Raw genomic sequence first — 12,290 nt, 5'->3', positions numbered from 1 at the left:
CCACACTACAGAATGTTAACCTTTCCTTATAATACATTTACATTTAGTCATTTAGCTTTTAGACTTACAAGGCAAATACTTCAACTGCCACAACAACTTGCCACAAGACGGAGTCATTGCCATAACAAAAGAGCCTGACACAAGGTGTTAATGTCCCGAGAGAGAGAGGGGGCCATGGAATACAATGCATTCTGGGTAGGGTTGTAGTTGATTAAATCACAGGTGTGAACCTCTCCACAAAGTTTCGAAGGCCATTCATCTCTGAATGCGTTTACTGATATCACCATGATTCATAGGATGTAGCTTGAAAAGTATCCCACCAAAATGTTCAAGTGATGGCTTATTTTTAAGGTATGAATCTGTACTTTCACAATATGTAAAAAAATAAAATTTGACCTTGCCTCAACAAGTCCATCGTCCCCACGCCCAGTCACATATATGACATACACGACATACAGATAGACGGTACTGCTACATCTATACATTTATGACATACCATATTTGCAAATACAGTACTGTTTGTGATACAAAAAGAGTCCAGAAAAGAGAGTACATTTGACGTAGAAACTGTACATTGAAGGAGGTTGGGTAGGTGGGGGGGGGGGACTGTACATTGGAGGTGGGTGGGAGGGGTTGGGTGGGTGGGGGGGCGGACACACTGTACAACTGTACAAGCAAAACTGTACATTGGAATATTGACAACCATACTTGGTCATTTACTGTACATTGGAGGGGGTTGGGTTAGGACATTTACAGGGGCCAGTTTCGAATTGCAGCCCGTAGGTGTTCTTTGAGAGTGGTTTTGAAAGTGGGTAGTGATTTACATTCCTTTACAGCTTTGGGTAGGGCATTCCACATTGATGTGGCATAATTGCTAAACTTGTTTAGTCCCTTGTTTGAGCCGAATCTGGGTTTAACATGATTTGTGGAGCTCCCTCTGGTGTTGTGATCGTGGTATTCACTGACCTTTGGGAAGTATTTTGACATGTACATGGGTACCTTGGTCGTGTAGTGTATCTTGTAGACCAGGCTCATTGCAAGTTGCTGTACTCTGTCGTCTACTCTAAGCCATCCTAGGTTGTCAAAGTGGGCAGGGGTGAGGTGGGTTCTAGGAGTAAGGTCAAGCAGTAGTCTGAACAGTTTGTTTTGAGATGTAATTTTGTTTTTAGCGCTTTTGAGGTGCTTTGGTACCATGAGGTGCAAGCATAGTCGTAGTACCCCTCAATGAGTGCTCCTGCCAGAGTCTTCAGGGTATTCTTGTTTACCAGAGAGGAGATCCGGTACAAGAATCGAGTTTGTTGGTTGACTTTTTTTTATTACATTGCATGCCATTTTGTCACAGGAAAGATTAGCCTCTAGGATGGAACCCAGGTATGTAATTTCATCTTTCCTTGTGACAATATTGTCACCCACTGTAACTGAGAAGCCGTTGGTCTTGCTGAGTTTGTTATTTGAACCGAAGAGAATGGACTCTGTTTTGCCCATGTGTAATGATAGTTTGTTATCAGTGAGCCATATGCAGATTTTGCCTAGTTCCGAGCTGAGGGTTTTTTCAACCTGTAATGTAACTTGTTCTTGTCAACTTTGTTAATTAATACCCTAGTTACAGTACAGCAACCAAATTAAACTATCAAGTCAACTCACAATGTGAATAGTATGAACAAAATTAAAAATGTTTCAAAAAAAAATGTATCTCCTGCGAAATAAGCTGTGACCTGTTTCGACCTGCACCTCAAAGAATCGGAATCGAGAATTGTTTAGAACAGGAATCGAAATGGAGAATCTGAATCGGAACCGGAATAGTTCAAATCCAAACGGGAGCATGTCTGTTCCCCGGGTCCTATGTTCCTTGGGTTCTATGTTCCCCGCTTTGATTGATTGAACATTTTAGACCACCAGCCCTGATTCCAAACTCTAACCTTAACCAGTTCGAAAGAGGGCCTAAGCTTAACCAGTTCGAAACAAGGCCGACATTAATAATTAATAAAATAAATCTATTAATCAATCAAGCGGGGAACATAGGACCCGGGGAACATAGGGATGATTCCATCCAAACGATGCCCAACCCTAGTGTCCTCTCTAACCCAGGACATATAGTTCCACTCACAAAGTGGCAAATGGCTCAGAGGCCCACAATAATATATTCTGACACAATGGTTAATCCACACAAAGTGGAAAACAAAGTACACAAAGGCATCCACACACAGTGGCAAGATAGGCAACCTCCACACTCCACTCTAGTCAGTGGCAATGTCAGAATGAGGCGCCCAGGTGTGTCACATGCCAGGCTTTATCCACCCGTCCCTTGAGGCTGTTGCCGTCAGCTGCCACTCATCAGGCAATCAGCACTCTTCAGAGGGACGGGCGGCACCTGGCAAAGAGAGAAATAATCACCATGACACACACCACATACAAAACATTACCTATACTAACCTGATGTTCACATAGGGCTGGGCGATATGGCCAAAAATGATATCGCGATAACGATATCGATAACAATATCATATCACTCGATAATATCGATAATTATCGATATTGTTAGAACTATACTTTTTTTTTTTTTTTTTTTAAACAACAGATGTATGTTTATTTTGCAGCAATTCTTTGTTGTTGCCGCCATCTTTAGTGTTACATCCCCTCACACTCCAGTTCTCAGGCTGCAGCTGGTTTGAAAGCGAAAGTAAACCGCCTTTTCTGCTGGCTGTGGCTCCAGGGGAGTTGAACAGTTCTGGCTCTGCTAGTTTCTTTTCTATCTTTTGGTGCTTTTTTGGTGGACAAACCACGCACATGTGCATCGTGACTGGAGACTGCTAGCACACATGGCCTACTGTGTACAGACGGTTTCAAACTGTATTTTAAATTAGAAAGCAAACAAAATAAATGGACAAGAGAAAAATAAATCTCAATTTGGTCAGTATTGTCATTTGAACAAGCAAAGCCATTACTTTAAGTTGCAAGAAAGACAAGTCTGTCCACTGTCTCTGGTTTTAAAACTGCCCGGTTGCAGGTCACACAAAAAAGAAATGCGATACCCCCCCCCCCCCCCCCCCCCATATATTATTTTTTTTATATCGATTATTAAAATATATCGCGATAATTATCGTTATATCGCCCAGCCCTATGTTCACATGGTCTCACAAATACAGTAATAATGACCAACCCACATACGTCACTTATGTCAATCTGTGTTAAACCTTTTCCAAGGCAAAATGCAAGCACTTTTCAAGCATTTTCAAGATTTTCCAGCATCTTATCGCGGCTGTGGTAAATTAAATATTTACTCAAAATGATTCTTTCACTTCTTCCATCACATTAAATCGGATCTTATTGTGCTATAAACAACCAAAATTATGTAGACTTGGCATCATATATAACCTGGCTGAGCCGATGTGTTATGCAGTAACGTACTGTATATCTGTATGTCATGTATGTCATAAATGTCATGATGAATTGAAAATGGGGGACCCTGATGTAAACAAGACTAAAGTCTTTCTCTGGTCTGCATCCCCTTAACAATTGTGTGTATTGAGCCGTACTGTATTGTACCCATTCTGCAATCTGTTAATAAAGTTTTCAATCAATCAATCAAACGTGACGAGCCAAGCCAATTTTAGCATGTTAATTTATGGAATATGCAATCTAACAGCGAAGGTGAACTTTACAGTAAATTACATGGATAATGAAAGACTTTCGTCTTGTTTACATCAGGGTCCCCCATTTTCAATTCATCATAACATTTATGACATACAAGACATACACATATACAGTACGTTACTCCGTTCCAGACTACAACTGCCCCACACCAGTTCCACACCAGTATCCGTAAATGTTCTGTTGTAAAAATGAAATACCATTTCAATACACTTAGTTTTCATGTTTTGAAATACATGGAAGGGAATTAGCTAACGTTAGGCTAGGGCTACATGCTGCCTATTTCAAAACACTGCGGTGAAAAACAGAGTCCGGTAAACACAAGTTTGTAATTCAAATCGTGTATTCTGCCTGTTACTTGACTATTTCGATTATTGAAGTGGTATTTTTATAACTAACATTTACGGAGACAGGTGTGGAGCACTTGTAGTCTCAAACTTAGTAGTACCTGGCGAGCCAGGCCAAGACACGTTAATAACACCCATGGCTCATTGGCTCACCTTTCATGTGGCTCGAAAGTGCACTCTCCCCCATGGTAAAAATCTGCAAGTCCTTTCTGCATATTTTGCACACGGCTACTCTGGGATGTTCTCCTATTTTTAACCATGAATTATATTTTATATCTCCAAGCCAGAGCTCATTAAAACGTCAGCCTCCCGGCATGTTGGCCACACACACATGCGCGCTGTTCTCAGATGGCACAGGTAGAGAAAAAAAAAAAACACTACGGGTCGAGCCCAGCCACATTTCATTTTGCGTGAAAGGCGAACGCAATTAGGCTTGCTCGAGTCGCTCCGACTTATTTTATTTCTTTATCTAAAAACTATTCAGTCAGATAGCGATTTATTATGAAAGTATAAAGTGCAATTACAATTTCAATAACTTTCCAGCACTTTATACACAATTCAAGCACATTTAAAACCTTGAAAACAGCACATTGAAATACAAGCATTTTCAAGGATTTCCAGCACCCGTACGAACCAGTACAGCTTGACTAGTTAATATGATCAACTAGTATACAGTAGGGCTGGGCGATACGGCCTCTAAATGATATCATGATATTTTTTTTCCTCTATCACGATACACGATATATATTATGATATTTTGACATTTCCTCTAAAGCACTTAAAAATGCTTGATTTGGTTCTGAAAGCTAACATACTTTAAACATCACTATGAACTAGCAGAGCTACATAAACATCACTGTAAAACTAGATGATATACAGTATCTGAAATTCTAGTTATGTCAACTATAAAAACACACCTAAACTATCTCGGCACAGCATTAAATAGTGTATTTTTCACATTAGTGTAGCTAGGCTTATTTTTCATACCTGCAGCCAAGGTTTCAGCCAATGATGGATGGTCCCTTTTGCGTTTGCCCTTCACACGCACATACTTGTCCCTTTTCTTGCAAATGATGCACAAGACTGGAAGTACAGGTCCGACAAAAGCTGGTAGGCTTGTCCTGGATCGAAGTTTCTTCAGAGGACTTTCACTTGTAGAACCATGTTCTGTAAGCTCAGACTCCTGCATCCACATCTTGAGCTGCAGAACACATAGCCTGTTTCGCAGCTGTATCCAAGCCTTTTTTTGTAGATAAAACGCCTATAGTGGGGCGCTCCAGTAGCACACCATATAGCGCGCTGAGTAGTGAAGCGGTCGCCCTGTGTTCGATTCCCCGACCCAGTGGCCATATGCCGCATGTCTTCTCCTCTTCTCCTCCCATTTCACCCTCTCTCCTCTGTCGGTCCTGCGCGGCCAAAAAAAAACCAATAAAGATAATAATAATAAAAAAAACGCCTATAGCAAGTAGCGTGAAAACCAGCATCTCCAGGAACATTGGCAAACTCAATCTCTAAACAATGTTTATATGTATCCGCAATGATACGATTCTCGCCTGTTAATTTAAGCCACCGCTCGACGGAGTTTCTATATCTATCCTACCGTGTTTGTGTAAAATCTTGTACACTTTATTTCTGAACGGACGTGAGATGCATATAACATTGTTTAGAAACCTTTTTCCGAACTTTATAAGGTGGTTTTTCTCCATTTTCGTCCTCTTCTGTACTCGTCAATATGTACTGCTTTTCTGTTGCTTCCATTCCTACTGTTTACACAAATCTCTTGTTGTCTGTAACTACGCAACAAAGAGAGCTGCTATTGGTCGAGCGCCAGATATGTGACCGAACTCTAACCAATTGCGTAAAATAAAACTGTGGTGAGAAAGTATCCGTTCGCGAGGAAAGATCTAGTCCCGACTTTAAAATTATGATTGCGCAAAACGGGCAGGTTTGTCAATGGAGAACTTTTTATTCCTAAATCTACACCAATAGATCTTTAGCCCAGAGTGAAAATTGTGTAGTCCGCCGAGGTGGGAACGAGAATCATTTTCTAGCCACTTCTCAGCCTTCACCATACGGCCTATTAATTTCTATTTAGTTTACACTCAGGATTATTAAAAAGTAGTCATGGATTATGTAGGGGTGGGACGATACATCGATCCAGATCGATATATATCAATCTATTATCAATAATCAAATAGGATCGATGCAACGTAAAAAGATCGATTCATATTGCGATACTCTTATTTTGAAAATCCCTCGTATCCGCTCGGATCAACAGCACACAGCATTAGCGTCTAGACCAGGGGAGGCCAACCAGTCAGAGACTAAGAGCCACAAAAAAATGACTGTGGTACCACAAAGAGCCACACCATATACCAGCGTTTCTCAACCTTTTTTTTCAGTCACGGCACCCTTCATGTGTTTATAGGTCTCACCCTCTGGCCTCTGAAGTTGCTAATGTCTTTTTTATTTGGGCCTCACAGGGTTAAAAGTACCCTGTGAGACCCACGGTTGCAAAATTACAAAATCACTTTTAGCCATTTAAAAAAATAATGTTTATTTAAAAAATGTTAAAGGGGAACTATTAACTATTATACTACTATTTACTATTTCTTTCACTATTTGGGCACTTTTACACAATTCCTGTGAGTCTATGGAACACCTAGGTTTTTTTTTTTTTTTTAAATGCATTGTTTTGTATTTCTAATCAAGTACTAAAAACCGCATTTTTCTACCTCAAGATCTTAAGCCGTTTTGAGGCTGGGCTCCAACCACTGTGTGGCCTGGTGCCAACTGCCACATCAACTGCCACATTATTATGCAGCTGAGAAATCTCTGACATCACAGATATGCACATTTTCAGATGACTCAGTTCAGTGAGGGTGAATATTGTGAGAGGAGAATTGGAAGAATTCGCCAATATGAGAATTAGAGACATATATCCTATTAATATAAGTCCACATAGCTAAGAAACAATGGTAAACACTGAAAAAAGCCATTTATAAGATAGTTCCCCTTTAAGCACATGTATAGTCAATTGGTCCTGTTGTTCAGCCTCACAATGCTATTTGATAGTAAATGTGTTTATATGTCCCACCCTCTGGCCTCTGAAGTTGCTAATTTCTTTTTAATTTGGGCCTCACAGGGTTAACCTCTTAAGCCCGAGATATACAGTAAAAGTGTATATTTTCAGCATTATGTTTGTTTACCAATTATTTTAACTGTTATTAGTGAAATATAAGATTATAGCAATCTCAGGGCATTGAGTCGGAAACCGGCGCATATTGACAGGAGGAAGTGGCACAGCCAAAAGTGAGTGTAGTCTTTTGAAGGAAGAGACTCAGGGCTTTCAAATTTCGAAAAACTACCCTACCCAGCTCACACCAGCCCCTGTCAATCATCTGACTTCTGGATTTACTTTTTAATTTCTCTTATTTTTTGGGATTATCTCCCACAAACCTGAACGTTATTGCCATAAAACAGAACGCAGTTAGTTTCTCTACCTTTCTGTGAACGTCTTGCAAAAAACGGTGTTGCAATATGATGAAAAATGGTGGAGAAATTTACATTATAAAAAAGATGGCAGAATTCAGTACTGTATCTACAAAACCTTCTGTTTAATCATCTTCCCTTTATTCATTTGCTTAGATTTTTCAGGTCTGGTCAATTTTAGCATGGTGTTATTTACAGTCAAAGATATATTTTTTTTTAAATAGAATTGATATTCTCCTTTGGTTCATTACAATTTACTCAAGGCTAGTAACAGACACACTATTTCTGACACTGATCCATATATGTCCCTAGATTCAGATACCAAGAACATGCAAATGGACCATTTAAAAAAAAATTGTAAATGTTTATTCTACGTCCTTATGGAATGAGTGACATAAAAAAAAAAAAAGTAAAAAAAAAAAAAAAAAAGTAAAAAAAAAATATAAAAAAAAAAATTAAATTTTTTTTTAATTTTTTTTTATGGATGGAAGAGCCGCACATTGACGGGCAAAGAGCCGCATGCGGCTCGCGAGCCGCGGGTTGGCCACCCCTGGTCTAGACCATCACTAGAGCAAGGCTAGTGTGCCTATTCTGAAACCCAAAACATGTCCCTGCTGTTTTATTCCACCACGGGTCAAATGCATCTAACTTGCTTTGCAATCCTCGCCATTCCATTAAGCCGACGTCGCGTTAAAGATAGAAAATAACGTTACGTTATCGTAATATAACCCAGAGCCATAGGCAGAGAGAAGTGAGGACTGGGAAGGAGGGTGCATTCTCGAAATAGCCCCACTAACAGGATCTGGCCGGTACTGCACCTTCGGACTCCCAATATGCCTTTTCCAGCCAAAATACAGCTCTGTTTATTTTTATTTGGATCCCCATTAGCCACAGCAGTGCTGGGGCTATTCTTCCTGTCTTCTCTGTGACAGTGAATAGGATATTAATAATAAAAAAAAAAAAACGAACAATAGATTGTTTTTCATTTAAATGTCTGGAAGAGCTCAAAAATAAAAATGTCAAATGATATTTCCATTGCCTTTTTTTGTTTTAAATGTTACTGATTGTGTTAAATGGGCATATAATATCGTCTCATATCGATCGCAGGCACCTGAATCGAATCAAATCGTATCGTATCGTGGCAGACTTTGTGATATCGGAAAATATCGTATCGTTGTCCAAAGAATCGGTGATGAAACTGGTGATTCCCACCCCTAGGATTATGTGGTTATTTTGTAGACAAATGTTTCATCCAATTATTTACAGAAATTGTACTATATTGTTACTGAGATATGAGATTTCCTATAGCTTGATATAAGATTTGATCCATAAGGTGACACTTAAATCTGTCATGACCTGAGACTAAAGGGGCTTTAGTCCCGGACTAAATTGAAACCGACCTTAACCATAGTCATGATGTAACCACTCCTGCTCCAGAAACTGTAGACTAACTGGTGCTTGAAACAAAGTGGTTTAAGTCTAGAAGTGTAGACCACTCTGGACTACACTGGTCGTAAACTATAAAACCCAGATACATACCATTATGCATAGAAACTAAAGCTGAATAAAATCACCAAATCTCTCCTTCCTCTGACACTCTTCTCGATCACTATCTCCATCCAGATAGCTGTCCTGCCAGGCCTGGGAAGAAACCAAGAGGCTTTGATGGAAGAAAAGGTCTCTGCTGTGACCAGTGTGGAAAAAGCTTCAGTTCAAAGATGAATCTCAATAAACACCAACGCATTCACACAGGAAAGAACTTTAGTCGGGGAAAGTATCTGCAAACACACCAGAGAATTCATATAGGAGAGAAACCATACTCCTGTGACCAGTGTGAGAAGAGCTTTAGTCGACTCGATAGTCTGCAAACACACCAGATAATTCACACAGGAGAGAAGCCCTACTCCTGTGACCAGTGTGGGATGAACTTTAGTCGTAAAACTAATCTGCAAACGCACCAGAGAGTTCATACAGGAGAGAAACCCTACTCCTGTGATCAGTGTGAGAAGAGCTTTCTTCAGCGAGCTGATCTGCAAAGACACCAGAGAATTCACACAGGAGATAAGCCCTACTCCTGTGACCAGTGTGAGAAGAGCTTTAGTCAACGGTCTAGTCTGAAATTACACCACAATATTCACACAGGAGAAAAGCCCTACTCCTGTGACCAGTGTGAGAAGAGCTTTCTTCAGCGAGCTGATCTGCAAAGACACCAGAGAATTCACACAGGAGATAAGCCCTACTCCTGTGACCAGTGTGAGAAGAGCTTTAGTCAACGGTCTAGTCTGAAATTACACCAGAATATTCACACAGGAGAAAAGCCCTACTCCTGTGACCAGTGTGAGAAGAGCTTTTATCAGCGAGTTGATCTGCAAAGACACCAGAGAATTCACACAGGAGATAAGCCCTACTCCTGTGACCAGTGTGAGAAGAGCTTTAGTCAACGGTCTAGTCTGAAATTACACCAGAATATTCACACAGGAGAAAAGCCCTACTCCTGTGACCAGTGTGAGAAGAGCTTTAGTCAACTGTGTAGTCTGAAAACACACCAGAGAATTCACACAGGAGAGAAGCCCTACTGCTGTGGCCAATGTGAGAAGAGCTTTAGACGACTGGATAGTCTGAAATTACACCAGATCATTCACACAGGAGAGAAGCCCTACTGTTGTAACCAGTTTGAGAACAGCTTTAGTCGAATTCACACAGGAGGGAAGCCCTACTTCTGTGACCAGTGTGAGAAGATCTTTATCCATTTGTCTAGTTTTAAATTACACCAGAGAATTCACACAGGAGAGAAGCCCTACTCCTGCCACCAGTGTGAGAAGAGCTTTAGTCAACGGAGTAATCTGACAACACACCAGAAAATCCACACAGGAGAGAAGCCCTACCCCTGTGACCAATGTGAGAAGAGATTTAGTAATTTGTCTAGTCTTAAATCACACCACATATTTCACACAGGAGAGAAGCCACATCATTGTGGTTTGTGTGATAAGAGATTCACCCATTTAGCATATTTCAGAAAACATGAGAAAAAACACTTGGGAGAGAAGATTCAGGATAATGATTTATTTAACTAATGTCACACATATTGTCAACATTCCTACTTTCACAAGAAGTGTTTATTTTAGAGTAATGTTTCATGTATTGTATTTTTCAAAATGGTTTTTTTTACCATCTAACTGCTTGTGGGTTTATGGGAATTGCAGAGCAACCTGTTGCTAACTAACTATTTTTGTCATTGTGTGTATATTGACAGAGTAATGGCTGTAGTATTGATGAAAATATAAAACAAAGGGTTGGAATCAATTAACTTTAAATTCAGGTTTCGTACTGGTCCTGTAAATCCTTGAAAATGCTTGTATTTCAATGTGCTGTTTTCAAGGTTTTAAATGTGCTTGAATTGTGTATAAAGTGCTGGAAAGTTATTGAAATTGTAATTGCACTTTATACTTTAATAATAAATCACTATCTGACTGAATAGTTTGGTTTTTTTAGACAAAGAAATAAAATAAGTCGGGAGCGATTCGAGCGAGCCTATTTTGCAATCGCCTTTCACGCAAAATGAAATGTGGCTTGGCTCTACCCGTAGTGTTTTTAGCTGTGCCATCTGAGAACAGCGCGCGCGCGTGTGTGGTCAAAATGCCGGGAGGCTGCCGTTTTAATGAGCTCTGGCTCTAAGATATCAAATATAAGTCATGGTTAAAAAGAGGAGAACATCCCAGAGTAGCCGTGTGCAACATATGCAGAAAGGACCTGCATATTTTTACCATGGGGGAGAGTGCACTTTCGAGCCACATGAAAGGTGAGCGAATGAGCTATGGGTGTTATTGACGTGTCTTGGCCTGGCTCGCCAGGTACTACTAAGTTTGACACTACAAGTGCTCCACACCGGTCTCCGTAAATGTTCGTTATAAAAATACCACTTCAATAATCGAAATAGTCAAGTAACAGGCAGAATACACTATTGGAATTACAAACTTGTGTTTACCGGACTCTGTGTTTTGAAATACGCAGCATGTAGCATAGCTTAACGTTAGGCGAATCAACGTTAGCTAATTTCCTTTCATGTATTTCAAAACACAAAAACTTGTGTATTGAAATGGTATTTTATTTTTATAACGGAACATTTACGGAGACTGGTGTGGAGCAGTTGTAGGTTGGAACGCAGTAACGTACTGTATATGTGTATGTCATAAATGTTATGATGAATTGAAAATGGGGGACCCTGATGTAAACAAGACGAAAGTATTGCTCTGGTCTGCATCCCCTTAACACTTTGGTTGCCTTGGGTTAAATTAATGATATACCATAGGTTGCCGGCTCTATTTGTCTATGGAGAAGTACCCCTTCTTTGCATGGCTATAACTTTTTAAATTCTATTGCTACATTGCCATTATTAGGGCCCATTCAAAGTCCTATATGTGTTGTTCATTGTGTAGCAACGTTAAACTTTTTCATTCACATATTCATAGTAAAGTATGGTCTAATGTATAAGTATGTTTTCATCTCTTTCTGCAGCTTTCTCCAGAACGTGATCTATAGCCCCAAATGCATTATATTGATGATGCAATACAGTTTTATGGCAATCAGCGCGATATAAAAAATTCCAACTAGACGTACTTCTAGAAGTTACTACACGTCATCTGATGTTGACCGGATGGGCTAGGGGGCGTTTATAATTCCGTGGGCAGCGTTATACCAATCATCTAATGTGGGTCAAATGTTGATAATAGCAGTTAGTATCGAAGACGGTAACGTTACACGCTGAAACTCACCCCAGTGTCCGCGCGCCGTTGGGCGATC

The 12,290-nt window shown here is 40.0% G+C and overlaps 1 protein-coding gene and 1 long non-coding RNA gene across 2 annotated transcripts in view; both read left to right on the top strand.

The window, feature by feature from the left end:
• Positions 1–9,629, top strand: part of LOC311225007 — a 44,680-nt gene extending 35,051 nt beyond the window's left edge. Inside the window, exon 3 of the long non-coding RNA XR_014619486.1 lies at positions 9,114–9,629. This is a non-coding gene — a long non-coding RNA (uncharacterized lncRNA). The remainder of the gene's footprint in view (positions 1–9,113) is intronic.
• Positions 9,630–9,634: 5 nt separating this feature from the next.
• LOC311225899 (uncharacterized protein) lies at positions 9,635–10,821 on the top strand (the record flags this gene model as incomplete). The annotated part of the gene is made up of 1 exon (XM_084311290.1): positions 9,635–10,821. A coding segment is annotated over one exon (930 nt), but the record flags the coding sequence as incomplete, so codon positions are not given.
• Positions 10,822–12,290: the final 1,469 nt, after the last annotated feature.

Source organism: Notolepis coatsorum (genome assembly GCF_963971535.1).
Source record: "Notolepis coatsorum genome assembly, chromosome: 3".
Lineage (NCBI taxonomy): Eukaryota > Metazoa > Chordata > Actinopteri > Aulopiformes > Paralepididae > Notolepis > Notolepis coatsorum.
This window is presented reverse-complemented; position numbering and strand designations above follow the sequence as displayed.